The sequence below is a fragment of the Ailuropoda melanoleuca genome, chromosome 11 (genome assembly GCF_002007445.2).
Source record: "Ailuropoda melanoleuca isolate Jingjing chromosome 11, ASM200744v2, whole genome shotgun sequence".
NCBI classification, from domain to species: domain Eukaryota; kingdom Metazoa; phylum Chordata; class Mammalia; order Carnivora; family Ursidae; genus Ailuropoda; species Ailuropoda melanoleuca.
In genome coordinates this window covers 14682234-14707889 of record NC_048228.1, presented here as the reverse complement: position 1 = coordinate 14707889, position 25656 = coordinate 14682234, and the positions used below count along the sequence as shown (strand labels likewise).

Sequence of the window (25656 nt, the reverse complement as noted above, 5' to 3'; positions counted from 1 at the left end):
AGAAAACAATTCCATTTACAATTGCATCAAGAATAAAATACTTAGAAATAAATTTAATGAAGGTGAAAAACCTGTATACTGAAAACTATAAAACGCTAATGAAAGAAATTGAAAATGATACAAGTAAATGGAAAGATATTCTGCACTCACCGATTGGAGAATATTGTTTGAATGTCCATACTATGCAAAGCAATCCACAGATTCAATACAATCCCTGTCAAAATTCCAATGGCATTTTTCACAGAAATAAAGCAAACAGTGCTAAAATTTGCAAGCCAAAGCAATCTTGAGAAAGAAGAACAAAGCTGAAGACATCATGCTCCATGGTTGCTAACTATATTACAAAGCTATAGTAATTAAAACAGTAAGATACTGGCATAGAAACAGATACACTGGGGCGCCTGGGTGGCACAGCGGTTAAGCATCTGCCTTCAGCTCAGGGCGTGATCCCGGCGTTCTGGGATCGAGCCCCATCAGGCTCCTCTGCTATGAGCCTGGTTCTTCCTCTCCCACTCCCCCTGCTTTGTGTTCCCTCTCTCGCTGGCTGTCTCTATCTCTGTCAAATAAATTAAAAAAAAAAAAAAGAAAGAAAGAAACAGATACACTGAGGGGCATCTGGGTGGCTCAGTTGGTTAAGCATCCAACTCTGGATTTCAGCTCAGGTATTTCATGATCTCAGGGTTGTGCGATCTAGCCTGGCATCAGGCTCCATGCTCAGCAGGGAGTCTGCTTGAGATTCTCTCTCTCCCTCTCCCTCCACTCCTCCCCCTCTAACATAATTAAATAAATCTTTAAAAAAATAAAACAGACACATTGATCAATGGAACAGAATAGACAGCTCAGAAATAAATCCATACATATATGGTCAATTAATTTACAACAAAAGAGCCAAGAATATACAATGAGAAAGGACAGTCTCTTCAATAAATAGTGCTATGAAAACTTGACAGTCACATGCAAAAGAATGAAACTGAACTACTGTCTTACACCGCACACAAATTAACTCAAAATGGATTGAAGAGTTGAATGGAAGCCTGAAACCATAAAATTCCTAGAGAAAAACATAGGGGGTAGGCTCCTTGACATTGATCTTGGTGATGATTCCTTGGATCTGGTTCTAAAAATAAGCAAGTGGGACTACATGAAACTAAAAAGCTTCTTCATAGCAAAGGAAATTTTCAACAAAATGAAAAGTCAACCTACCGAATGGGAGAAACTATTTGTAAATCATATACCTAATAAGAGGTTAATACCCAAAATACAAAAACATATACAACTCAATAGTAAAACACTAAACAATCCAATTAAAAAATGGGCAGGGGATGTGAACATCTTTTTTTTTTTTTTTTTAGATTGTTTTTTTACTTGAGAGAGAAAGAGCGTGCGCAAGGGAGAGAGTACATGCAGGGGGAGCAGCACAGGGAGAGGGAGAAGCAGACTCCGTCTCAGCAGGGAGCCCGATGTAAGGCTCGATGGATCCCAAGACCCTGAAATCATGACCTGAACCGAGGGCTTAACTGACTGAGCCACCCAGGTGCCCCTAGACATTTTTCCAATGACGATATAAAGATGGCCAACAGACACCAGAAAAGATTGTCAACATCACTAATAATCAGGTAAATGCAAATCGAAATCACAATGAGGTATTATCTCACCCCAGTCAGAATGGCTAATATCAAAAAAAAAAAAGAAAAAGAAATAACAAGTGTTAGCAAGGACGTGGAGAAAAGAAAACCCTTGTGCACCGCTGATGAGAATGTAAATTCATCCAGCCACTTGGAAAACAGTATGGAGGCTCCTCAAAAATTTAAAAATAGAATTACATATGATCCAGCAATTCCACTTTTGGGTATTTATCTGAAGAAAACAAAAACACTAATTCAAAAAGATGTATGCTTCCCCATGTTGAAGTCCTAACCACCAATACCTCAGAATATGACAGTATTTGGAGACAAGATCTTTAAAGTGGCAATTAAGGTTAAATGAGGTCATTAACATAGACCCTAATTCAAAATGACTGTGTCCTTTTAGGAAGAGATTGGGATACAGAAGCTACAGAGGGTAAAGGATGTGAAGATATAGGGAGAAGAGAGCCATCTACAGGCTACAGAAGGTGTAAAAACAAACCTGTGAACACATTAATATCGGAGTTTTAAGTCTCCAGAATTGTGAAAAAATAAATTTCTGTTGCTTAAGCCACCCAATCTGTGCCATTATGTTAGGACAGCCTATGCAAAGTAATACAGATGGTTAGGAATTCTAAATGAAATCTAATTGGCAAAACTCTCCACTGTGATTTGGTATTTAAACTTTGTTATTGAATAGCATTTTCCGTTCATTAGTGAGATGGAGTAAGATGAAGTAAGAAAAAGGGTGAGAGGTGAGTCTCAGAAACAACTTTAGTTCTTTCAAGTTAAAATTTATTTCCTATAAACTGTCATTCCAACGCGAACCATAATAGCAATTTTTTCTCTTACTAATTATTTCCCCCAGAACAGTATGTAGGGATTTCATGAAGATTCTGTAGATTTCTACTGTGGCACTTTATTCACCAGGCCTCTTGATACCATTTTTCCTGACAGCAACTGCGGCAACATACCTTGCCAAACGGTCCACTACTAAGTAAAAACGTCGCCTCGAACCTCCCTTTTGCTTCATATGAGAGGACAAGCGGAAAACAGGAAATAAATTTAACGACAGTTAATAAGCACATGTCTAGGACTAAAAGTATTCCTAAACATTTTTAATTCCACTTTACAAGGGGTAGCTCTATTATTTCTTTAGTTGCACCCTCGAAGAATGTACAGCAGGGAGGTGAGACCCAGGCGCCCGCTTTCAAGAGGCAACCGAGCCCAGCTGCGGTCAGATACGGAACACCACACTGTGGGTCAGTCTGCAACACGGGAAATGTTCAGAAACACACGTAAATGGGTCCCTCGTACGCTCTTGCGGCTAGTGTCCTTTGCTTTTTCTAAACTTGTGTTTACAGAATCTTTCGGCGAGGCTTTCAGTAAAGAGTGTAAATACTCCTAAGACATTAGACCACAAAAAAGGGGGGGGGGAAAGACTGCAGATGACTGCCACCTACGCTTCAGGAACAGTAATTCCAGCGGAAGACCGAAGTCCCGGATAGTTCGTTAACAGACGAAAAATCAGCTAATTCCATATATATTAACCTACCTAAAGATTTAGGAGCGGAGAACTATATGCTTGGTATTTCGGTAACTATGGCAACCTCAAAAGTACCCTAAAGTAAACCGGAAACAAAAACTTTTCACCTTCCCAGTCGGCCGGACATTACGAGCATCAGGATTCCCTAGTCTCGCGAGAACTTTCTCACTTCCCCGTACGCGCGTGCGTCAGAATCGAAGGGCTGGGGAGCAGCCCAGTCCCCAGGATGGGCGGGGGACGTTGGAGCAAACTCTGAGAGGAGGGAAGGGCCATCTGGAAGGGGTGGAACCGTGGAGCGGCCGGGAAAGGCAGAGCGGAGTTAAAAGTCGCGTGGGCTCCGCCCCTCGCGGCGCTTCCCCGGAATAACGTCACCAGCTCTATAAGAGAGCGTGCGCGGGGAAGCACAGCCTTTTACATCCGGGAAGCGTCGGCGTTTGGGTGTATGGTTAAGGTGCGCTGTCGTGTCTTGTGCGTGGAGGTGGTAATTGGAGCAGAACTTTTTGGCTTAATTAGAATGCAGAAGTTTCAAGAGTCTTGTAGGAGTAGGTCCACGTCAGCTTTAAAAACCTTTAGGTTCGAAAACCTGCAGGGACTTAGGTATTCATTAGGTCACGAGACGGCCACGTGCAGCGCTGGGTGCGGAGTCTGAAGCCGAGCGCGCATGGGTCAGGGGCCCTCGGGCAAAGGTTCGGCACACAGGACTCCCGCAAAGCTCGTGAATTCCGCTGTCGGTGTCAAGTGGCCATCTTGAATCTACACCGCCACTGTAAATAGTAACGCCGCGTCCTCGTACTACCCCGTTCCAGAAGGTGAGTAGCATCTGGAGTTGTGCATGCTCCTCCGTTCTGGGATTGTGAATCTCCATGTGTCTTTGGGACCTGTCAGCTGTGGCAGTCTCCCTTCCTAGCCATGGAAGAGCATATTCTTGTTTATTGGCAAAGCTGTCACCATTTAATTGGTATCAGATTCTGACTTGCACAAGTAACATTCTTCACTTTTGAAAACCTGGAGGGTGCTGGGTTATTTGGCACACATGTAAGTAACTATTGTTAAAATGTTTCCAGGAAGCTGAACTGATTGTTGCGATGGATGATAGAAAACATGACAAGGTAGGTTTCTTTTTATTCACATTTCGTAGTTAGTCAGAAACCCTTAGTGCTAAGGAATTGGAAGGCCAAAATGGCCCATTTTGCTGTTACTTTGTAACTTGAAAGAGTAGCCAACTAGATAGAAAGTAATAAATAGTTGCTAAGATCTCAGCACTGTGATGTAAGTACACAGATCACAGTTTTATAAAGCTGTTTTTTTTTCTCTTTCAGATAATCAAGAAGTTCAAGGTAATGTGGGTGAAGTCCTGTTTGTTCAGAATCCTGCGGTTCACTGCCAAAAGGTGATTTTAAATCTCAACAGCTTAGGTATTGAGTGGCAAATTATGTTCTGGAAACTATCAGGGTGGTGTTTTTAATATATGTCTGAATATTTTTGCCTAACTATGGCATTTAAGTAGAAAATAAGGGAGCACTTCCTTTCTTGCTGTTAATTAAATAAAATGCTTGATTCATCTGGAGAATCTGTGTTCTCTGACTAAATGATAAGAAATGGAAAGGTATTCGTTACTACAAATAATAATAGGCTACCTCTTCTGGTAAGAGTGGTGTGGAACTAGTATGAATGAGTATCGTAGGGTATTACAGTATTTGGAGGGAAACATTAAAGCCAGGTACCCCTAAGGGACAACACAGTCATTTGATACCACACAAAAGATTAAGACTACTGTACAAGGTGAACAGCTATGCACTTTATTCACACAAATGTGCACTGAACAGTTGTGTCTTTTAAGTCGCACTTAACATTTAACAAGAAAAAGCTAGCTATAATAAAGGCATATATTATGAACCAAGTATTCTATTCAAGTTTGAGCAAACTGTAGGCTGCCTGTTAACTGTCTTTAAAGTGTCCCGACCTCTGGTCTGTTAAAATTTCAATATAAATATTGCTTACATCTGCACTAAAGTTCAATTAGAAAGGTGGCCTGTGCGAATTTTCAGTAAAGATAAAAACTGTCTCTCCTGTATTGCACATTTTCTCAAGCCCTTGTGCAGGTGTGCACTGTGTAGCTGTCATCTCTGTAGATGTAAATGCTTGAAAAGTTTTTCCTTATCAAAAATCTTAAGCTTTTAGAAAAGTTTTAATGTTCTGCCTGATACAGCATTGCAGTCCTGTAAAGTAGTAAACTATAAAGCACCTTTATGTTAGCACCAGTTTTTTACAAAAAGGACACAAGTAGACGCAGTAGGGAAAGCAGTGAAGTCCCCTTCATGTGGATTTAGCCTTTGAAGAGGATTACTTAACTCCTAATCCTCAAGTTCACACTGAACTCTTTACTGGTTTTTATGCATCCATTTCTTGGATATACAAAAACTATTTAAACCACCTAAGGGCTCTTGATATTAGCAATCATTGTCTTGTGGTGATTACTTAGCCTGAGGGGCATACCTTTTATGTTTGGGCAAAGATTTTGCATCAGGAATGTCCTGAAAGGGTACTTAGTAAGCAGCTGTCCCCTTATTGGGTTGGGAAATAGCCAAAGGGAAAAATTGCCTTTAGATAGCAGTGGAGGGAGAAAATAACTTTTGACAGTACTGGGGCACCTATTCTGAAGTTCGGATCCCACTGTCTTACCTTGGCCTCTGGGTCTGTTTGACTATTTGAAAGCTGGGGATACTATAAAATCTTACCAGCCCGTTGTAAATTGTGAGGTGTATAGCCACTTAATGCAGTCACTAGCACAAAGCTGGTGTATGAATTAAATCAGTTGAAACAAATAAGTTATTTTAGAGCTTTTTTTCCCCCCACTACATAAGCAGAGAAAGCATTTTTAATAGTGTATTTTTATTAGCTGGGACAGGATAGTGGAAATCTACATGTTTTAGTCATTACAAGAAAGTTGCAATAGATGGCACTCTAAGTCATGGTAGAACAAATGGCATGATGCCAAGGGAAAATTTTATCAAGCTATAAATGTGAAGTAGCTGAAAGTAACTGCTAGAGGGATGTTAACAAAGTGGATAAATTAGGTTATATATCCCAACGACTTGATATTCTTTACTATACGGTATTATTCCAAATTTTGCCAGGTAACTAGAATGTGTTGCCATAGTGCATGGTGCAAAGGCTTCATTCGGGAATGTATTGTGACTGATCCTGTTCTGGTCTAGGTCTATAATGGATTCCTTCACCTTTCTGACCCTTGATTTCCTCACTTGTCAAAGGCTACAGAGATTCAAGGTGGAAATTTCTCAATTTTTTGAACAAAATCTGAGCTTAATTACACAATACCACTCTTTAAGTGTAATAAAGAGTATTGATTCAATTATAAACTCTTAATCCAAATGAATAAAAACAGCCTTATTGCACAACTGATAACACAGTAATCTCTGGGGAGTGATGAGAATAAAGACTTCCAACAATGCTAATCAAGGATAATTAGTACTACACTGAGGTATCTAACAAAGAATGTTCACATCACAGATTTCTCAAGCAGCAATGGTGTACGTAATTTAAACACAACACAAAAGCAGGAACATGGCTCTCATCCCCATACGTTGGCATCTCTGGCTGAGTGCGGATGTAGAGGTTGGAAATTTTTCCAACATATTTTCTCTTCAGGTTGCCGTAGGATTATAATTTGGTGACACTTTTTATCCAGGGTACAAAGGCTGAGACTTTGGTATAGACACCAGGTGAATCCTTGGCTCCACAGCCATACCCCCAGGAAGTCACCCCATACACAACCCAGCTCTCTCCTGACCGAACACACATGAGTGGTCCTCCGCTGTCTCCCTGGCAGCTGTCAACACGTTTGTGTTCATGTAGATTTCCAGCACAGAGCATCCTTCGTGTAAACCGACCCTTATAACGTTCTTCACAGAACCTCTTGGGAAGTAGGGGAATGGCTGCTTGTTGTAGAGTTCTTGAATAGGCTCGTCCTAGTCAGACCAAATAATCTGAATTAGATGCCAGCTAAAGACCTTAGAGAAAACATTTAACAGTTACATGAACATTTAATAGACTTGAAAATAAAAGCCTTTTTGTGATACAGTGTAGTTTAAATTAGTGATAAGTAAATGGTATAGAAGGACATAAAGTGGCAAGAACTACTCTAAATAGAACGATGGCATTTCATAAGAACTGAGAAGCAAAACATTACTATATACCAAACAGGCCTAAGTTGGACCATTTGAGGTTAGTGTACTCTACTGGCAAGCCGTTCATTGTTCAGTGGCTAAAATGTATAACTGATGTTTTCCATGAGCCTTTTCTTGGATCTAAATTCCATTGTTTCTCTTGCTCCCTATTTACTCAGTTGGAATAACTCATAATAAAACATTGTATGAAATTGACTTGACTTTGTCATTTCTGCGAACTCATGTGTCTAAAGGAAGGTAAATGAACCTTCCCTCATAAATTGTAATGGATAGTGAAGCCTTCTCAGAGACTTGATTTGCCTCGTAGATACACATGGTATACAGAGATGGCATTTACTCTGATTATTGTATCATCCAGGAAATGCTTTCTTTGTGATTTATCTCAGGATTGGTCAGTTATATGCCTTTTTGCAGCTATGATATAATACAAGTATAAAGCCCATATCTTGTGCAGTGTGTGATAAAATGAGCACAGACATTTACTAAATAAAACACTGAAATTATCACATGTAGAAATACTTGATTTCAATACTTTTCAAGAGTGAAAAATGATCAGTGTTTTATTTTAATGGAGAGCAGTCAACCTATCCCTTCTTCAATAGCCATTTATGAATCAGGCACCCAATCCAGGTGAACCCTACATCTGTTTCAAGGACCACCCTGAACAAGCACTACCTGATAGTACACTGATTTAATTCTGTAGCAAGGCAATACAGAAAACTTTGCCTGAGAAGACTCTAAAATGAGTATCTTGCTCTAGCTTGGGATTTGGGAGGGTGGGATGAAGGAGAAAAAGCCGGTTGGATCTCCAAAGGGGCTCCTCTTTTGTCTTCTCTATATTTAGAGATTTCTCCATAAAATTGAATTTGATAATGGCCTTCATTACAGAAAAAGCAAGGCCATCAGGCACTATGGCCCTTTGCTGGTATAGCTATGTCTGAGTCGTGGGAAAGCTTTTTAAAATATAGCCAGCCGGGCCCAAGTGTTGGAGTAGGGTCTTGAAAATCAAAAATCCCATTTCCTCTGTCTTACTAGTCTGGAACTGAAAGTACAGGATTCTCTACCCCATAAGGCAGTTGAGCTCTGTCAATTTGTGCTAAACGTATAACAGTAACCAACAGTACCCTCAGGATACGAATCCAAATTACATGCATGCATCACACTTGGCAGAATTTCCAAACAACTAAGCCTTAACCCATTGAAGATTTTCATACCCATTGTACACCCAAAAGTATTGATAATATACATAAGAACATACCCAGGTCTCATTTGTTCTTTGTATTATCTACATTACCTGTGTCTCCCCATCCTGTTATGTAACAGTTGGAAGCGGTTTTCTGTGGCCTCTCTCTCCAGAGTGGCAAACAGGCCGGCAAAACATGGCTGCTAAATCTAACACACTGCTCTTCTGGTCCTTCTAATCGAACCAGGGCGATGTCATAGTCACTGCTGTCAGGTCGATACCCCCGATGAATCACAATGTGCTGAACTCCAATTTCTTCTTCAAATTCTTCTGGCACCAAAGTATGATAATCCCCAACCCGAACAGCATAGCTCCTTGTGCTGTTACCATACCTGAGAGGCAGAGAACTAGTAAGCGGCTGAAACAGAACTGTCAGCAGGGAAGGTGAATAGAGACACTGCAAGCCTTTCTTCCTAATCATTATCCCTTTCCAGTTCTCTGACCCCACCGCTTTCAGTTGTGTATTCCAAACCCATTTCATCACTTCATTTCACTGCTTAATCCAGGTTCCCATGTAATTGTTCTCTGAGAAGGAGCAAATGTGGAGCATGAGTGGAAAATAACAGCTAATCATTAACCTGTTATTTTCCATCATGAAAAAGGACCAAAACAGGAACAAATAGTATAGAGCAAAATTACTGTCTTGTATTTGCTGTCTTCGTTTTTCTATAATTTCCAAGATGTGAGTTCATCATGAAGCTCCTTGAGGCCAGAAATCATGGCTGGTCTAACTTTGTATCCCTTAGAGCACTTCAGCACAACCCACTTTGCTGCCCTTTCCTGTGAACTGAATGCAAACCAAAACTGTATTTTCAGGGCAACGTATATTCATTATATTCTCTCATCTCTTAAATCTCTGTCCAGACATCATCCCAGTGAGACTTCATTAATAACTGCAGTCTGCCCTTTGTCCTCCATTCCCCAGCACTCTCAATATCCTTAATCTCTCTTCTTTAACACCACTTCCTAACAGACCATCTAATTTATTGTTATCGTTATAGCTCTCAGTCTCCCTCTGCTTAAACAAGAGGCATCCAAAGACAGGGATCTTTATGTTCACTGATGACTCCTAAACACCTAACAATAGTGATGCCCTTCCTTAAGTAGAAATGCAGCATATGTTTGTTGATTTAGTGAATGAATGGATATTTTTAAAGTGTCTTTTTTCCTTAAACTATTCAATTTAAGTAGAAACAATATTTACTAGATTGATAATTCTCAGCTTGTTTTCCAACCAACATACCTTGATTGTGGCCCACTCTCCTAAACCAGAGTTTCCCAGCTTTGGCACTACTGACATATGGAACCAGATAAATCTTTGTTGTGAGAGAGAGGCTGTTCTGTGCATTGTAGGATGTTTAGAAGCATCCTTGACCTCTCTTCACAAGGTGGCCACCAAAAATGTCTCCAGACATTTCCCTGTGTCCCCTCTGGTGCAAACTGGCCACAGTTGAGAACTACATAGAACACATGATCCACCCCACTTCCTGGTTACTTCCTCTTTCTCACTTAAGATTATATAGCATCTCACTTAACCACTACTTAAAACATTCTTAATGGCTTAATTTCCAAAACCATGCCCTTTTAACTCCCTAACTTCCTTATCTGTGGTGAGCCTATTCTCCATCTCAGCCACCTACTCCCATTGTGAGACCCAGACCTGGTATTCACCAAATACTGTACATTTCTGAAGTCTTGATTTCAAGCATCTCCCACTTTTCACTTCCTGTCTTTGTAGTTTTACAGATCTACATTCCTTCAACACCATTAGACTTCCAGCCTTTAAACCCACTAGTTTTTTTCATTGCAACCTCACTCTGCTTATGACTTCCCTTTTTACCAGGCTTGGATTCCACAATCACTTTTTTGCAAAAACTCAGTCCTTCATTCCTTTTATCTGCCAAAATTCCAACTATGGTTTCATCAACTCAGCACCTACTTTGCGCTAGCATCTGACTGTGAGATGGGGAAACATACCTTAATTCCTTTTATGAAAACTTGGAAGTCTTACACTAGATACGAGACCTGTACTTGAATGTGAATTTAGAGAAGTCAGTATTCAAAACTTGGAATTTTCTAGTGACTGCCTATTTAAATACAACCTCCCACTTCCTCCTGTAAAATGACTGGAAGCTCTAAGTTGTTCAAACACTAACTACCCCTGTGTAGGGCTTGCATATATAAAGTAATTTTCTTAACTATGTTAGCTCAAAAAACTGAACAATGCACCAAAGATGATTTATCCAGCCGCCGATTGTTGATCTATAATACTAATAATTTAATACTAATAATTTTCTGATTCCTTGATTCTCTATTTCCAACCTTAAGTCATCACAGATCTTCAAAATTCAGAAAGCTTTTTATACATTGTTCGCGGATAATATACTCTTGTGGATTCCACTTCAAAATTTAAGTAAAGTTTGCCATTATTTCACATCCTGAAACAGCAAAAAGTATACTCATGGAGGAAAATCAGATTTAAATACTTCTCACTTATACTTTCTGTGTACTGATACTGTATTATAAAAATTTAGTATGCCTATTAATGTATTCAGGTTTTGAAGTAAAACCTCAAGTGATTGAACACCTTTCTAAAAAGAATAATTGCCAAGGACACCTGGGTGGCCCAGTCGGTTAAGCGTCTGACTCTTGGTTTTGGCTCCGGTTGTGATCTCAAGGTCATGAGACTGAGCCCTGAGTGGGGCTTCAAGATCCAGGTGGCGTCTGCTTGAGATTCTCTCTCCCTCTCCCTCTGCCCTTCCCACTTTGCTTCGCGTGCTCTCTCTCTAAGAAATAAATCTTAAGGAAAAAAAAAGAATTGCCAATACATCCTTGAAAGTGCTGCTGAAATGTTTCGTATATCTTTAGAATGGAATTGAAGAAATTTTCTCAAGCTCCACTGTCCAGTACTGTAGCCCATAGCTACATGTGGATATTGGAGTACTAGAAATGTGTTTAGTCTGAACTGAAATATGCTAAAAGTATAAAATATACAATGGATTTTGAATACTTAGTATAAAAAAATACTAAATATATTGTCTTCATAGGTAAGTATTAAATATCCCAATTTTTATGTTACATTTTGCAATAATATTTTGGATATACCAAGTTAAATAAAATATATAATTAAAATTAATTCAACCTGTTTGGGTTTAAGATTTATATTTGAGAGAGAGCACGCATGAGCAGGTACCACCTGTACCACTTTGAAAAATATTAATGTCCAGGTCACACAATCTCTGAGAATATTAAATTAATAGGGCTGATGTAGGACCACAGGTGATTCAAGTTCACAGTCAAGCTTGAGAACCACTACACCAAAGACTTAAGGGCATAGTGATAACTCCTGCCGCTGCATGCCTGGAATCTCACCAGGTGAAGTGAGCGTCATAAGAGATTACATAAAGGTATCAAAACACAAAACCCATACACATTACATGCATATACTGTGTTCTCAAATCAAGTAGATTTCAGCCAATAGTTTGGAATATACTCCAAATTTAGTATGCTCACCAATCAGGAGTTGATATTAAACTGAAAACAAAAATAAAATACTTACCTGAGAAGAAGAGAAAAAGCATCATTCTTGTCAAAATGAATCTATTAGTACCTACACATTTAAAGTTGTCCTAATTTAAGGAAATGGACCAGCTAAACCTAAGCAGTGATTCCCACACTCCTTTCACTCCAATTATTCTTAGAAATAATCACATGCTTGGAATTTGAAGAGCATCCAACACAAGACTGGATTAGTTAGCAAACCAAATATTTGTGCTCTACTGTCACCTCTCTTAGTGGGTGTGATTATATACACAGGGATAACACTTTGGCTGAGGTTCCCAATATGATTGTGGACTTTGAAAACATTTACTATAGTTCTAGACTTCTTAAGAAGACATACCGAGGAATCTTTTTTTTTTTTCAACATAAAAACTCTAGTTGAGCTTCTGTTACTTTGGCAGACTTTATTATATTCAAAAATGCTTCTAAAACAAACATTTTAGGTTTGGCTGACACACCATCCAGTTGTTTGTTTTGCTGAAATGCCTTCAACTCCTCCTCAAATAAAAATTGGATGAAATTGCCAGACAAGCTTGAGCAAGAAAGGATCTGAAACACAGCAGTTTTGTAAAATTCAATATCCCCATCTTTCTGAGATTCTGAAGTTTAAGAACAAAAAATTACTGGAATTAAAAATAGAGTTAATTCATGTTGCAGGGTCTTATTCTTTATGTGTCTTTTCTACATAGATTTTATCTCTTCAAAAAGTATTTTACATCAACCTGTACACATCTGCTACTACTAGAATCTGTTTTTTTATGTTTTCTCGATGAAACTCAAAAAGTGATTGAATTTGCTTGTGTAAATTGTTACAGTTGCTTAGAGAGAAGTGATCTTCTCCATAGAACCTCACGCTCTCATATGTATGTGTGTTTGTGTTGTGTGTGTGTTCAGGAAATGGTTTTAGCATGATTGATGGTATTATGTATATCACTAAAAGACCATGTTCCTAATGAACTCTACTAGATACTAGGTTATAATGGAGCATATGCTAAACACCGGACACTTTGTGTTTTTAAAAAGTGACTCCACAATCTCTGTGGCTCATCTTTATAATTACAAAGATTTAGACATTTCTGATTTCCAGAGCAACAATCTCTGACAATTTCCAGCTGCTATAGTGTTTCTAGGCAATAAATTAAAAGATAAAATCAAGTAAAGCTATATTCTTGATCAAATCGAAATTGCAGTAGAATTACAGAAAGAAGAGAGTCTTGTTTTGCATTCATTCTTTCCTCCAAAATGATGCTTGTTACCAGAATAAGCAACTAAAAGGAATTAGTGTAATATTCATGAATTTTTCTTTCAATTATTTTGCTGCACCACAATAGAGAGAGGGTCATTTCATGATACTCATAGTTTAGAGTAGAAAATATCAAAAGCAAGTAATTTATGTTATGTAAGTTTCATAGGGACTACAAAAAAACTTGATTTATTCCAAGTTTCCACTTCAAAATGCCAACAGGATATTACATTCCAAAGTCTGCACTGCATTAACACTAGGGAAAATGTGAAAAATGAGATAGAAGGCCTATAAATGGTGATTCACCAGTTACCTCAGTTACACTAATTACGTTGGCATAAAAAAGTGTTTGGGACACAGCACATGTGAAAGTTACAAACAAATTAGGATATGATTACTGGAACTCTGTCAGCCTTAAAATAAAGTACCCTTATCATGTAAAGAGACTATATAAAATGAATATGACAGGACAGTAGATTTGAAGGAACTGCATTCTGATCTCAACCTCCCAGGCCATCATTCTTAGATTATTCTGACACGAGGATTATATAAAAGAATGACTATAAAGGCAAAACAAACAAACATTAAAAGCGGTCATCCCACAGTGTAAAATAACACAGATGGTTAACAGCAATCCATGCCTCATTCAAAAATAGCTGTTAAGAACACCGGCCTATATTATCACTGTAAGAATTAGGCACCAAGGAAGGCCTGATGAACAAGAAGCCATTATAGAGCATATACAGAAGTCCAGTAGTTAAAGCAGTGGACATATAAATAGAAAAAAGCACATGAGAGCTAATTTCAAAATACGAAATTTAAGTCCCCGACCAGTAGACCTTAAATTAGACTCCCAAGGGATGCCTGGGTGGCTCAGTTGGTTAAGCATCCAACTCTTGGTTTCAGCTCAGGTCATGATCTCATCCTGGGATCAAGCCCCACATTGGGCTCTGCACTCAGCGTGGAGTCTGCTTCCAATTCTCTCCCTCTCCCTCCCATTCACTCTCTCTCTCTTTCTCTCAAATAAATAAATTAATAAATAATATATTTTAATAAAAAATAAACAAATTAGACTCCCAAGAAATCTAAAAGGAAGATAATCCCTCAGAATCTGACGATCTTGCTTCTACAGGGCAGTTTCCCTGCAATTCCAAAGGAAATTGATTTTTGCAAATTTCAGAGTTTCTGATGATTTCTGTTTTAATCCAAAGTCCTGAACCCAGGGGTACCTGGGTGGCTCAGTCGTTAAGCGTCTGCCTTCGGCTCAGGTCATGATCCCAGGGTCCTGGGATCGAGCCCTGCACTGGGCTTCCTGCTCAGCAGGAAGCCTGCTTCTCCCTCTCCCACTCCCCCTGCTTGTGTTCCCTCTCTCGCTGTGTCTCTCTGTCAAATAAATAAAGTCTTAAAAAAAAAAAAAAGTCCTGAACCCAGAAACAAACAAAATTGGGAGCTTATTCTGAATCACTAGTAAGTGTCCTTAGCTTTTTAATAGGCTTACTGCAATAAAGATGTGAGCTGTAGCCTCCTTAGGCATTGCAAAATAGGAAGTCTATGAAATCTGGTAAAGGTTACAGACCAAGTCAGATGGATATAAAACACATTTGCAAAACAATTCTCTCCCTACGCACATTAAAGGAATCTTGCATTATATCTACAGCACATCAAAATGCTGCATATCATAATCTGCTCCTCTGCTTTTTTTTTTTTTTTTTTTTAAAGATTTTATTTATTTATTTGACAGAGATAGAGACAGCCAGTGAGAGAGGGAACACAAGCAGGGGGAGTGGGAGAGGAAGAAGCAGGCTCACAGCAGAGGAGCCTGACGTGGGGCTCGATCCCATAACGCCGGGATCACGCCCTGAGCCGAGGGCAGACGCCCAACCGCTGTGCCACCCAGGCGCCCCTGCTCCTCTGCTTTTTAATCAACTGTCTTTATCTTATACTCAGCAGATAAAGGGAAGAAATTCGGAAATGACATATGGAAGGAATTATCTGTTGATCTAGGTTTAAAATACCACCATCCTCTAAAGAGTCCAACATTCTTAAATATATCCACTATCTGGCAACTGAGCCCCCACTTTCATCATGCAACAACCATTTAGGAGTCTCTCCTCTGTGCCAAGTAATATACTAGACACTTGGTTTATAAACAGAAGTGAGATGATTACTGACTTTAAGCAAGAATCTAGAAGGAGCACGCCAGGGGAGGACTAATGACATGTAAACAAACAAACCCAAACACGTACCAAAAAGAAAAGAAAAAGAAAAAGACCTTCCAGGGGACCCAAAAGTCAGATCAAAGTTTTCAACCTCAAGTAGAATTTTTGGGTAATTTCCCTACTTTAAAACTTTAAGCCTTGAACCCTGAAGTCTATAACTTTTAACAGAGACCTGAAAGACAAGGTATCTTAAGAGGAGGATAATCAAAACTGAACCTCCTGAGTTACTCTGCCCAAACTCTAAGCCCTAAGACAGGTTTCTTCAGGTTCTCATAATTTCCTACCTTCTTCTCCAGTAGTCAGTGGAAAAAAATCATCCTGAATTTCCTATTTTTGAAAATAATTATCTTTGATTCCCTTTTTTTAACCCCAACATAATAATAGCCAACATTTGTTTTGAATTTTACAGTTTATAAAATACTTTCAGATGCTTAGCAGATCATTTGTTCCTCACCATGGAATGTTACTGCCTTCATTTTACTGGTGGGAAAACTGAGGCTCTTAACAGGCTGAATAAATTAAGCAGTTAAAATTGAAGGAAAACTGTGACCTTGGTCTCAATGGCCAGATCCAAGTCTTTTGTTACAAAGTACCAAGTTCTACTGATTTCAGTCACAGCGGCTCTACCTTCTCTCCTTCTCTACCTTCTGTCTCTATTATGATAGCCTTGTAATCAGTCTCCCTCTAGGTCCTACCATAGTGAGTCTTAATCACTTGGTAACATGGACCAATTCGAGTCACTCTCCAGAAGCATGTATGCAAAGACTTTTCATGTAATTTTAAGCTCAATCACAGACCCCTGGATTAATAATTTTGCTTTACCTCCTCAGATTTATCCTGTACATCTCCTAAAACTCCTCTTTGATCGCATTTCAAGTCTCAAAAACCTTTAGTGTTTCCCACCACCTAGTGATTGAAAGAGAAATTCACTATCCTGGCATTCCAGCCCTTTCCTGATTCTCTACTGTAAGTCCACTACCAAAACTCCAGATCACTATCTTAATAACTGCCACCGTTCAAATACGTCTCATGTTTTTCACCACTATGCTCTCAACATTAGATATTGTCCACCTTCCGCCTCTACCAATCCAGGAATCCAACCTCTGTGCTCGAACGTAGTTCATGACAGAACTTACTCTTCCTCCCGCATACAGCCCACTCCATCTTGGAATAGTCCTAGTGTTAAAGAAATAAAAAATAAACAACTCTATGCGAAAATGAAAATTAGTTTTTCTCCCATTAACATCTGTGGTATCTGAAGCAACAGGTAACAAATCTAATTCAATTCCACACAACCTCCCCTGTCTGTTTGCCTTCCCTGGTGTATCGTGTCATTGTTTTCATGATGCAGCACCTAGAACTGAGCACAGTTCTCTCTGTCTGATAGTGACAATGCTTTTGTCTCTGACAGTAGCTTGAGCACCGTAAGACTAGCAAGGCTCATCGCTGCTGTCTTGCCCCTGTTCTGTCAGTGCTGCCCACGACTGATTGACTCTGTGGGCAACTGCATTACATCATCGATGTGTAAGAAGGTTGCAGGACTCTAAAACTCATGAGCTCTTTTTCACTTGTGCAACGCGTAAGCCAAGTTTCCTGGAACTAAAGTCAGCATTTTACTTCTTCCTTATTCCACACTGCTTGTTAGAATCAGCCTATCAAGATCTTTTGCCATCATGGATCCTATCTCCAACATGTGTCCCTCCCAATCTTCTGGCATCCAAAAATATAATTAATTTACCACCGGTGTCTTTTTTCAGTTTCGTGATTAATATGTTGAAAAGGACATGGATGAGTATCCTGTCAATTCCAGTATATTCTTCCTCATCATCATTCTTTAAACATCCAGATCATATTCTATTTTACCCACTAGGCAAGTGGGTCTTAACCATTAGTGTTCTTAAGTATCATCAGAGATGCTTGATAAAAATGCCAACTCCTGAGGCTCAGCTCCAAAGATTCAGTAGATCTCGGGTAGAGGCCCAGGAATCTGGACTTTTGACAAGCTGCATGTATCTAATATTGTGGTAGAAAGACCACACTTTAAAAATGGTGCCCTGAGGTGCCTAGGTGGCTCAGTTAGTTAAGTGGTTAAGCGTCTAACTCTTGGTTTCAGCTCAGGTCATATTCTCAGGGTCGTGGGATAGGGCCCCACCTCAGACTCTACACTCAGTTCAGAGTCTGCTTGTCCCTCCCCGTCCCACCCCCTCTTACCCCCTTGCCCTCCCAACCCTGTGCACTCTCTCATTCTCTCTCAGAAAAATAAAATCTTTTTTAAAAAATGGTGCCCTAAACTTTTTTTGATACTATCATATCAGCAATATCAATGTCTCCCTACTCTGGGTTCCTATAACTACATTAAAAACTCTTATCATAGCAACCATCCTTATCTGTCTTGTTCTCCACTATATCTCTAGTGCATGGCATATTCCTGGGAATACTAATTTTTTGTTAAGTTAATGGATGAATATAATCTTTATTATCTGTTCTGTTCATGTAACACATGAATGTATTAAACCCACTGGTATATACATGAACACTTAAACTCAATTATTATCCCAGAAATTGCAAAGGCTATATAAAATATAGATCTGTATCCCCTGTACACTTTACACATGGAAGATTACTCCATAAATATATATCAAAATAGATAAGAGGAACTTACTAGAGATCCTAGAAAAAAAAAGATACATGAGAACTTGGCATACTACATAGTTGTGATAAATAATTGGGTAAAAAATATAATGTTCGATAAAAAGTTCTGGTAAACTATCCATGAAAGTATAAAGTTAGGCTCCTTTCTCATACCATATATGCAAAAATAAACTAAACAGATTAAAAACCTAAACACAAAAAGCAAAATTGTAAGTTTTCTTAGTGAAAAACTAAGATAATATCTTCATCATGTGGGGCTAGGAAAGGATTTTTTAAATAAAATACAAAAACTTTTATTAAACTTAAAAAACTGACACACTTAAACATATAAAATTAAAATATCTTTATAAGAAAAAGATCTTAAACAAGTGACAAGACATACCCAAATTGAGAAAAGGTATTTGTAACACATAACAACAAAGACTGTGTACACAGAACAAATTTTTAAAATCAATTACAAAAAGACAATCCAACAGAAAAATAAACAAAGGATATAAACAAAGAATTCATGTAAGAGAAAGACACTAATCAGGGAAATGGAATTAAAAAGAAATCCAAAATGTCTAAGACTGGCAAAAATTAAAAATGTTGATAGTATCACATTGAGGTGGGGATTTGAGTAAAGAGGGATTACACACTGCCAAGATATAAATGGATACAATTACTTTAGAAAGTAAATTAGTAGTGTCAAGTGAAATTGAAATGTGCCCATACACTAGCAAAATGCTCCCACATATATGTACCCAATGAGACATAGAATGGATATCTACTACCACATTGTTTTTTCATAGTGAGAGAATGGAAACCACCTAACTATCCATTAGTAGGGGAATAAATAATCTGTGATGTAGTCTTCCAATAGGAGTTAAGATTCACATGGTGGTTAAAGTGAACAGAATCTATATGGACAAATTACAAATATACAGTGAAGTCTTATGATATCACATATGGAAAAATATAAAACAAATTTTCCCAAAACACATCTTCTCTGCTCCCTATATTTGCTTTAATACCACAGTAGCAAGTAGCTTCCTGAAGGCTCTCTTTGCACCTTCTGTTACCTCCCCACTCCACAGTGCTATTGGCACAGATAAGGAAGACTGGTAGCCTGGCTCTGTCACCCCAAGTTTCTAGTATGCTACAGAGAAGGAAGGGATTAGAAGAACTGGCAAATAAGAGCCCAACTGAGTTGTCTGGAAAGGTGGACACATACCTCTTGAAGCAGTGTGCCGCTGTAAGGACCCAGCAGCTACTCAGGAGGGTGGCCCCACAAAGGAGCCTGCCATCTCCATGGGATGACTTTAGCCTGAGGGACACTTGCCAAGGCCAACCGCCCCTAAGAAGAAAGTAAGCCACTTAAGTCCATATAAGGTAAAAAAAAAAAAAAAAAAGCAAAGAAAAGCTTCCATTAAAACAATGACTCAGAAGGCTTGCAGGTGGGAGAAAAGCAGTATAAAAGAGACCCTACCATGCAAAAATCCCTTCCTACTTTGAAAATGGTGCTCTTAGAACTCTGAGCAGGCACACTGAAGATTTGTTTATAGGCATTTGTAGGCATCCCACCTATCTCTGACATTCATGGAATCAAGCTGAGTCTTCTTTATACTTCATTGTTTGAAGCACATTTTCTCTCCCCACCACCTCACCCAGGCAGTTTAAAGAAGTATTTAATAAGTAAAGTACTGGTTTTCCATTAGTAAATGCAACAAACAAAAAAATTACATTAAAAAGAGTCAAGTCCAAAACAAGTATATTCTAAATTAAACAGATTTTATAGTTACATATTTTTTTCAGAACTCCTGTTAAATTAGTTTCTGCCACATAACTTTCAGCAACATATCTATTTTATAAGTCAGAGGATAGCGATCTAAGAATATGGTCTATATAAAGTTAAGGTAGGTCAAAAAAATGTGACATCTTCAGTGTAATCTGTATTTAATTTAGAAAATTAAGTAAGTAAAATAAATCCCTTACATAATAGTAGAAAAACCCCAATTTGTAACACTATATTATAAAAATAATTCTGTACTATGGAAAATCTCCTCTGAAGAACATTTACCTTAAAGAATTTTTTCCTCCAATGATCCGCTTCTGCCGACGGTGCAGTAATCTCACGCCACAAACAGCAGAGAGGGATTCTGAAGCAGACAGAGGTTATTAATCAGACTATCATATTGCTGTTAGTGGGGTAAAGACACAAATGACACATTCTCTTGCTGCTTCCTTCTCTATTTTAAAATGTCTTCTCAAATTATAGGATACTTTTTCTTATAATAAAAATTAAAAGTCTTCTAATTTAACCAAGAATTCACAAGCAGATCAGGAACTTGAGGAAGTTTCCCATCTTCAGCTTGGACCCTGCCCAGTACGTCATCCTATAGGTGCCTACATCTCCTCCTCTGCCGATTTCAGAGACTGTTTCGGAGTGCAGGGACATTAAAACAAAACAAGAGAATTGCAAAGGAGATACTGGTCTAAATTACTTGCTTTTCATACATAACATCGCCAAGCCATGTCTACAAAATGTAACTTAAAGGAGCAAAGCACATTCTCAGAATGGCATTCTGATCTAAATTCACATTTGCATTTACTCATATAGCATATTAATATAGGGAAAGGGTTTACTAAGGAGTCTCAGTGGCATTTAAGGGAATACAGTCAAACTTCCCAAGATAACACTCGATCAAGAGCATAAAAAAAGAATTAAGAATTAAAATATATGAACAAGTGGTGTACAAAAGAAAGTATATAAAGGTTGACTGTTTCAAAAATAATTTTAGAAAAGGAGGAGAATCTCTATAGGAGTATTTTGTTTCCTTGGTTAAGTATATGTTACAAAATATAGATAGAGGGGTGCCTGGGTGGCTCAGTTGTTAAGTGTCTGCCTTCGGCCCAGGGCATGATCCCGGGGTCTTGGGATCAAGCCCCACATCAGGCTCCCTGCTCCGCTGGGAAGCCTGCTTCTTCCTCTCCCACTCCCCCTGCTTGTGTTCCCTCTCTCACTGGCTGTCTCTCTCTCTCTGTCAAATAAATAAATAAATAAATAAATAAATAAATCTTTAAAAAAAAAAATCCATAGATAGATACTGTTTTTCTATCTGTGTAAGAAGAGAAGGCTGAGAATTACACCAAGACCACGAAAATCTAGTCAACGCTAATATTCTCCCATAATAATCAGGTAAAAGAGAGCTCAATAAGGAATCAGTAGTTATTTCTTCAGAGAGAAAAAGGTTCAACAATGTCTACCACGATCATTAATTTGCCAGATGATCTCAGAGGCATGCTGTCAAACTTTAATTCTCATCTCTTAGGGTATGAGTCGTCTAGATGACACCGCAAATTATAAGATATTAGAAAAACATAAGTTTCAAATAATGCTCCAAGTCAGGTCAATGTATATAACACCAAAATAAAGAATGATGTAATTAATACTGAGCAAGCAAACCTGAAAGTTTACATCATCCTGGGGCAAGGAACCAGATTGCAAAAATGTAAAATCTATTTAAAGCAGCAAAATCCACTGTTACAAAAAAAAAAAAAAAAGAAAGAGAGAAAGAAAAAAAGAAAACAAAATGAAGTTCATTTATAAAAGGATCCCATCAGATAACCAATAACCAATGGCTTGAATTTGAATCCCCTTAGAGAAGTCACTAGGGAGGTGTCTGGGTGGCTCAGTTGGTTAAGCGGGGGACTCTTGATTTTGGCTCAGGTCATGACCACAGTCATGAGATGGAGCCCTGCACTGGGCTCCGCATTTAGCGCCAAGTCTGCTTATCCCTCTCCCTCCCCCCCACTTGTGCTCTTTTTCTCTCTCTCTTAAATAAATAAATAAAATCTTTTAAAAAAAAAGAAAGAAAGAAAGAAAGAAAAAAGAAAAAAAGAAGTCGCTAGGTCTTGAGCCTCAATACAAAATCAATAGGTTAATAAGCCAGATTCAGTAATCCAGCCGGTCTAAGATGAAATCTTTTTATTTGAGGTATGGTAGCATTGGAACCATGGAAATATATCAAAATAAGTACTGCTACAACTCTAGGAATTTATGAAAACAAATGTATAAATAATGAAATAAATATGGTATTTCATACTTTAAAATAGGTTTACAAAGGAATATCGTAAAAACATTTTACAATTATTGAATTTTTGTTTTTCTACTGCTTCAGAAATTTGACATAATCCAAAGAATTAGTTATATTTAATTTTTGACTGTAGTTTAAATTATTGAAGGGAATTTAATAAGTTAAGGTATAATTAATACTTATACATAAGTATACTATTTAATAATATTAAATATATAATATGATTTGGTAAGCCAATTATATATATGTGTGTGTGTATGCATATATAAAACAAAGCACAAAAGACTATATGTACTCTTCACACTCAGGAGCTCCTCACACAGAGAAGAATCATATTAACAACATCCAATTTATTTTTGCATTGTCCTTAGCAATTAGAAGATGTTAGAAAATGAGAATGCTCAAATATAGACACCTAATTTTCAGAAAGTCCAATGCATCAAAACTATGAACTTTCAATACACATAAAGAGGTGATTATTCTTTTCATAAAATGTAACCATAGTTTTCTATAAAATAGCTACTTTTTTTATTTATTTAAAACAGTAGTTGTTTCATAAAAGTTACTCTCAGCTTTCAAGGACCTTTCTATTTAAGTATAAAACGTCTATTACAGTATTATACTGGAAGATTATTTCTGATTTTCCTTAATATTTTTAAATTTCAGAGAATAAACTCTACAAAAGATAATTTTCTTTTTGCAATTACTTTTAAATTTATCCTCGTTGTTTAAAATATTAGTAAGAATGGAAGAAGTGCCTTTCTGTGATTCATCTTCAAATTTTCATTTCTTGGGGGGCCTGGGTGGTGCAGTCAGTTAAGCATCTGACTCTTGATTTCGGTTCAGTTCATGATCTCAGGGTGGTAGGATCAAGCCCCACATTGGTCTCTACACTGAGCGTGGAGCCTGCCTGAGAATCTCTCTCTCCCTGTGCCTCTCCCCCACCCTCCTCTCTCTCTCTCTCCCTCTCTTAAAAAAAAAAAAATCATTTCTTTCTTTTTATGAAGTAAATGTCAATTCTAAATCTTCAAGAATACCAACAAGTTTGACAGTTTTACTATATCCAGAGAAAGAATGGTACAGAAACGGCTGAGAATGTCAAAAGGGCATGGTGCCCAATCCTGTAAACCCACTCCTGCCCCGAACTCTGCTCCCCATGTAAGCTCCATCCAGTCAAGTTTGTCAGGAACCACTGCCTCCAAATATGAACACAGATTCTATGTAGTCTTATGGAAGGAGATTTTTGTTATCAAAGTACTGCTTATGCTAATGAAGTTAAAAGTGCTCTGACTTGCACAGGCCCCAGAAAAGGTCTTACCTCTATTACTGTCACCTGCTGCCTTCTTGCTGAAATAATCACAAATGACTCCTGCGTCTTCGCTGTGGCGGCAGTTATGTCTTCCAATATCTTGTTTGATACAGTCAGCCAGGGACCTCTCGTTTCCTGTGCACTTCACATTGTCCACATGGATGGGTCCTTTTCCTTCCCCAAAATAAGCCATGGTTCTTGCTCTGGCAGGGCCCCTGGGAACACAGCATTCTTGAGGATGTGGAGAACCAGACAATCGTACTTTTGAATACATCACGATATATAGTCTCATTCGATTAACTCTTAAATATGAAAATTAGCATCTATGTGTGCTAAAAAATATTTATTTCATGACTGTCAAAAAAAAAAAAAAGCTTGAAAGAGGTAATAACTATACCTTCTCTGTTTTCCTACCCCAGAGCTTCCTTATTGCATCAGTTAGTTGCCTCTAATTTAGCTTCTGCTGACAAAGTCACATTTAATGGCATGTCAGAAATTCATGATAATCTTAAACTCTAGTTTAAGCAGGAAAAAAATCATCTCAAAATTTTCTTGTAGAGATAACACTCTTTTAAAGTTTGTTGAAACTGCCAAGAAAATTATGAGGTTAAATAATAGCTTAGGGAGCCAAAAATTTTAAAGCCTACTTCAGAAATAAAAAAGTCAAATTAAAAAAAAAAGTCTAATTTTTAACAGAGAAAGACAAAACCAGGAATCACAAATAGAAGAAAGACTTATTTTGGTATGTTACTTTTTTGTTGTTGTTTGTTTTTAATTACACAGTACTTCTTTTTAAATACCCAAATACAAAAGCTTTTTTACTGAAGTATTTCAAAAACTAACACCATATTCAAAACTCAATTCTTGATAAATTAATGGCAAAATTATGAAAGGTGAAGTTTTAAATTCTGAATTATAAGTAAAGTATCCTTACAACCTCAAGTTAGGGAAAGACTTATTAAAGAAGGATATACTTTAAATTAAAGAACTAATAAATTCAATAAAAATTAAGAATGCTACTTTGTTAAAAAAACCACCCTAAGGAAAACTAAAAGATAAGTTGAAAGGTTGATGCATATATTTGTAATACATACTTATAAATATATTTTTTGGTGACTACATCCAATAGAGGGGACTATCATACAAAAAAAAAAAAAGAAGAATTCTCAAAATTCATTAATTTTTTAAAAGAAAACCTAACAACGCAAGAGAAAAGTAGGCAAAAAGACAGGTTTTAAATCAAGAGAAATCAACTCATTAAAAATGACAATCTGTACCAGATTTCTCACATCAAAATACATTGTACATAACTAAGATAAAATTATTATACTTTTCTTATACTTACGTAGGAACTCCAGCAAAGTCGTTTACTGATATGGATTCTCTGATAAACTCATTTGAATGACCCGCTTCAGTGATGAGACCTGGCCTCACGTGCTTGTGGTTGGCAGCACATTTACTTCAGAACTGGTACAGCTAACTAGTAACTGCTACTCTGACATAAAGTGCAAGTAAAAATAAGGTTTAACTTATTATAAATGTTTATAGTCATGAAGACCCCTGTGCCCAGATGACTCTAACAGTACTCTTAGAGTAAACCTTTTTTATTTTTTATTTTTATTTATTATTTTTTAAAGATTTTATTTATTTATGTGACAGGGAGACAGCCAGCGAGAGAGGGAACACAGCAGGGGGAGTGGGAGAGGAAGAAGCAGGCTCCCACGGGAGGAGCCCGATGTGGGGCTCGATACCATAACGCTGGGTTCACGCCCTGAGCCGAAGGCAGACGCTTAACGGCTGCGCTACCCAGGCGCCCCTGTAGAGTAAACCTTTTTTAATATGAAACTTATTTATTGATTATAGAAGTAATAAATGCTCATTGTATCAAACTTACAAAACGAAAGTATATAAAAAAAATCCCAACGACACACTGCTAACGTTTGGGTATATTCCCTTCCTGTACATATTTATGGG

At 37.9% G+C, this 25656-nt stretch overlaps 1 protein-coding gene and 1 non-coding gene across 2 annotated transcripts in view; one reads left to right on the top strand and one right to left on the bottom strand.

The window, feature by feature from the left end:
• Positions 1-4030: 4030 nt before the first annotated feature.
• LOC117804510 lies at positions 4031-4161 on the top strand. Its single transcript, XR_004628993.1, has one exon. It is a non-coding gene; the product is annotated as a small nucleolar RNA SNORA24 (small nucleolar RNA).
• A 2144-nt stretch (positions 4162-6305) lies between these two features.
• Positions 6306-25656, bottom strand: part of PRSS12 (serine protease 12) — a 68145-nt gene continuing 48794 nt past the window's right edge. Inside the window, exons 7-11 of the mRNA XM_034672102.1 lie at positions 23692-23897; positions 20357-20435; positions 19511-19633; positions 8674-8954; positions 6306-7160 (exon numbers count right to left, since the gene is read on the bottom strand). Coding sequence (XP_034527993.1) covers positions 6853-7160; positions 8674-8954; positions 19511-19633; positions 20357-20435; positions 23692-23897 — 997 coding nt within the window. The 3' untranslated portion in view covers positions 6306-6852. The remainder of the gene's footprint in view (positions 7161-8673; positions 8955-19510; positions 19634-20356; positions 20436-23691; positions 23898-25656) is intronic.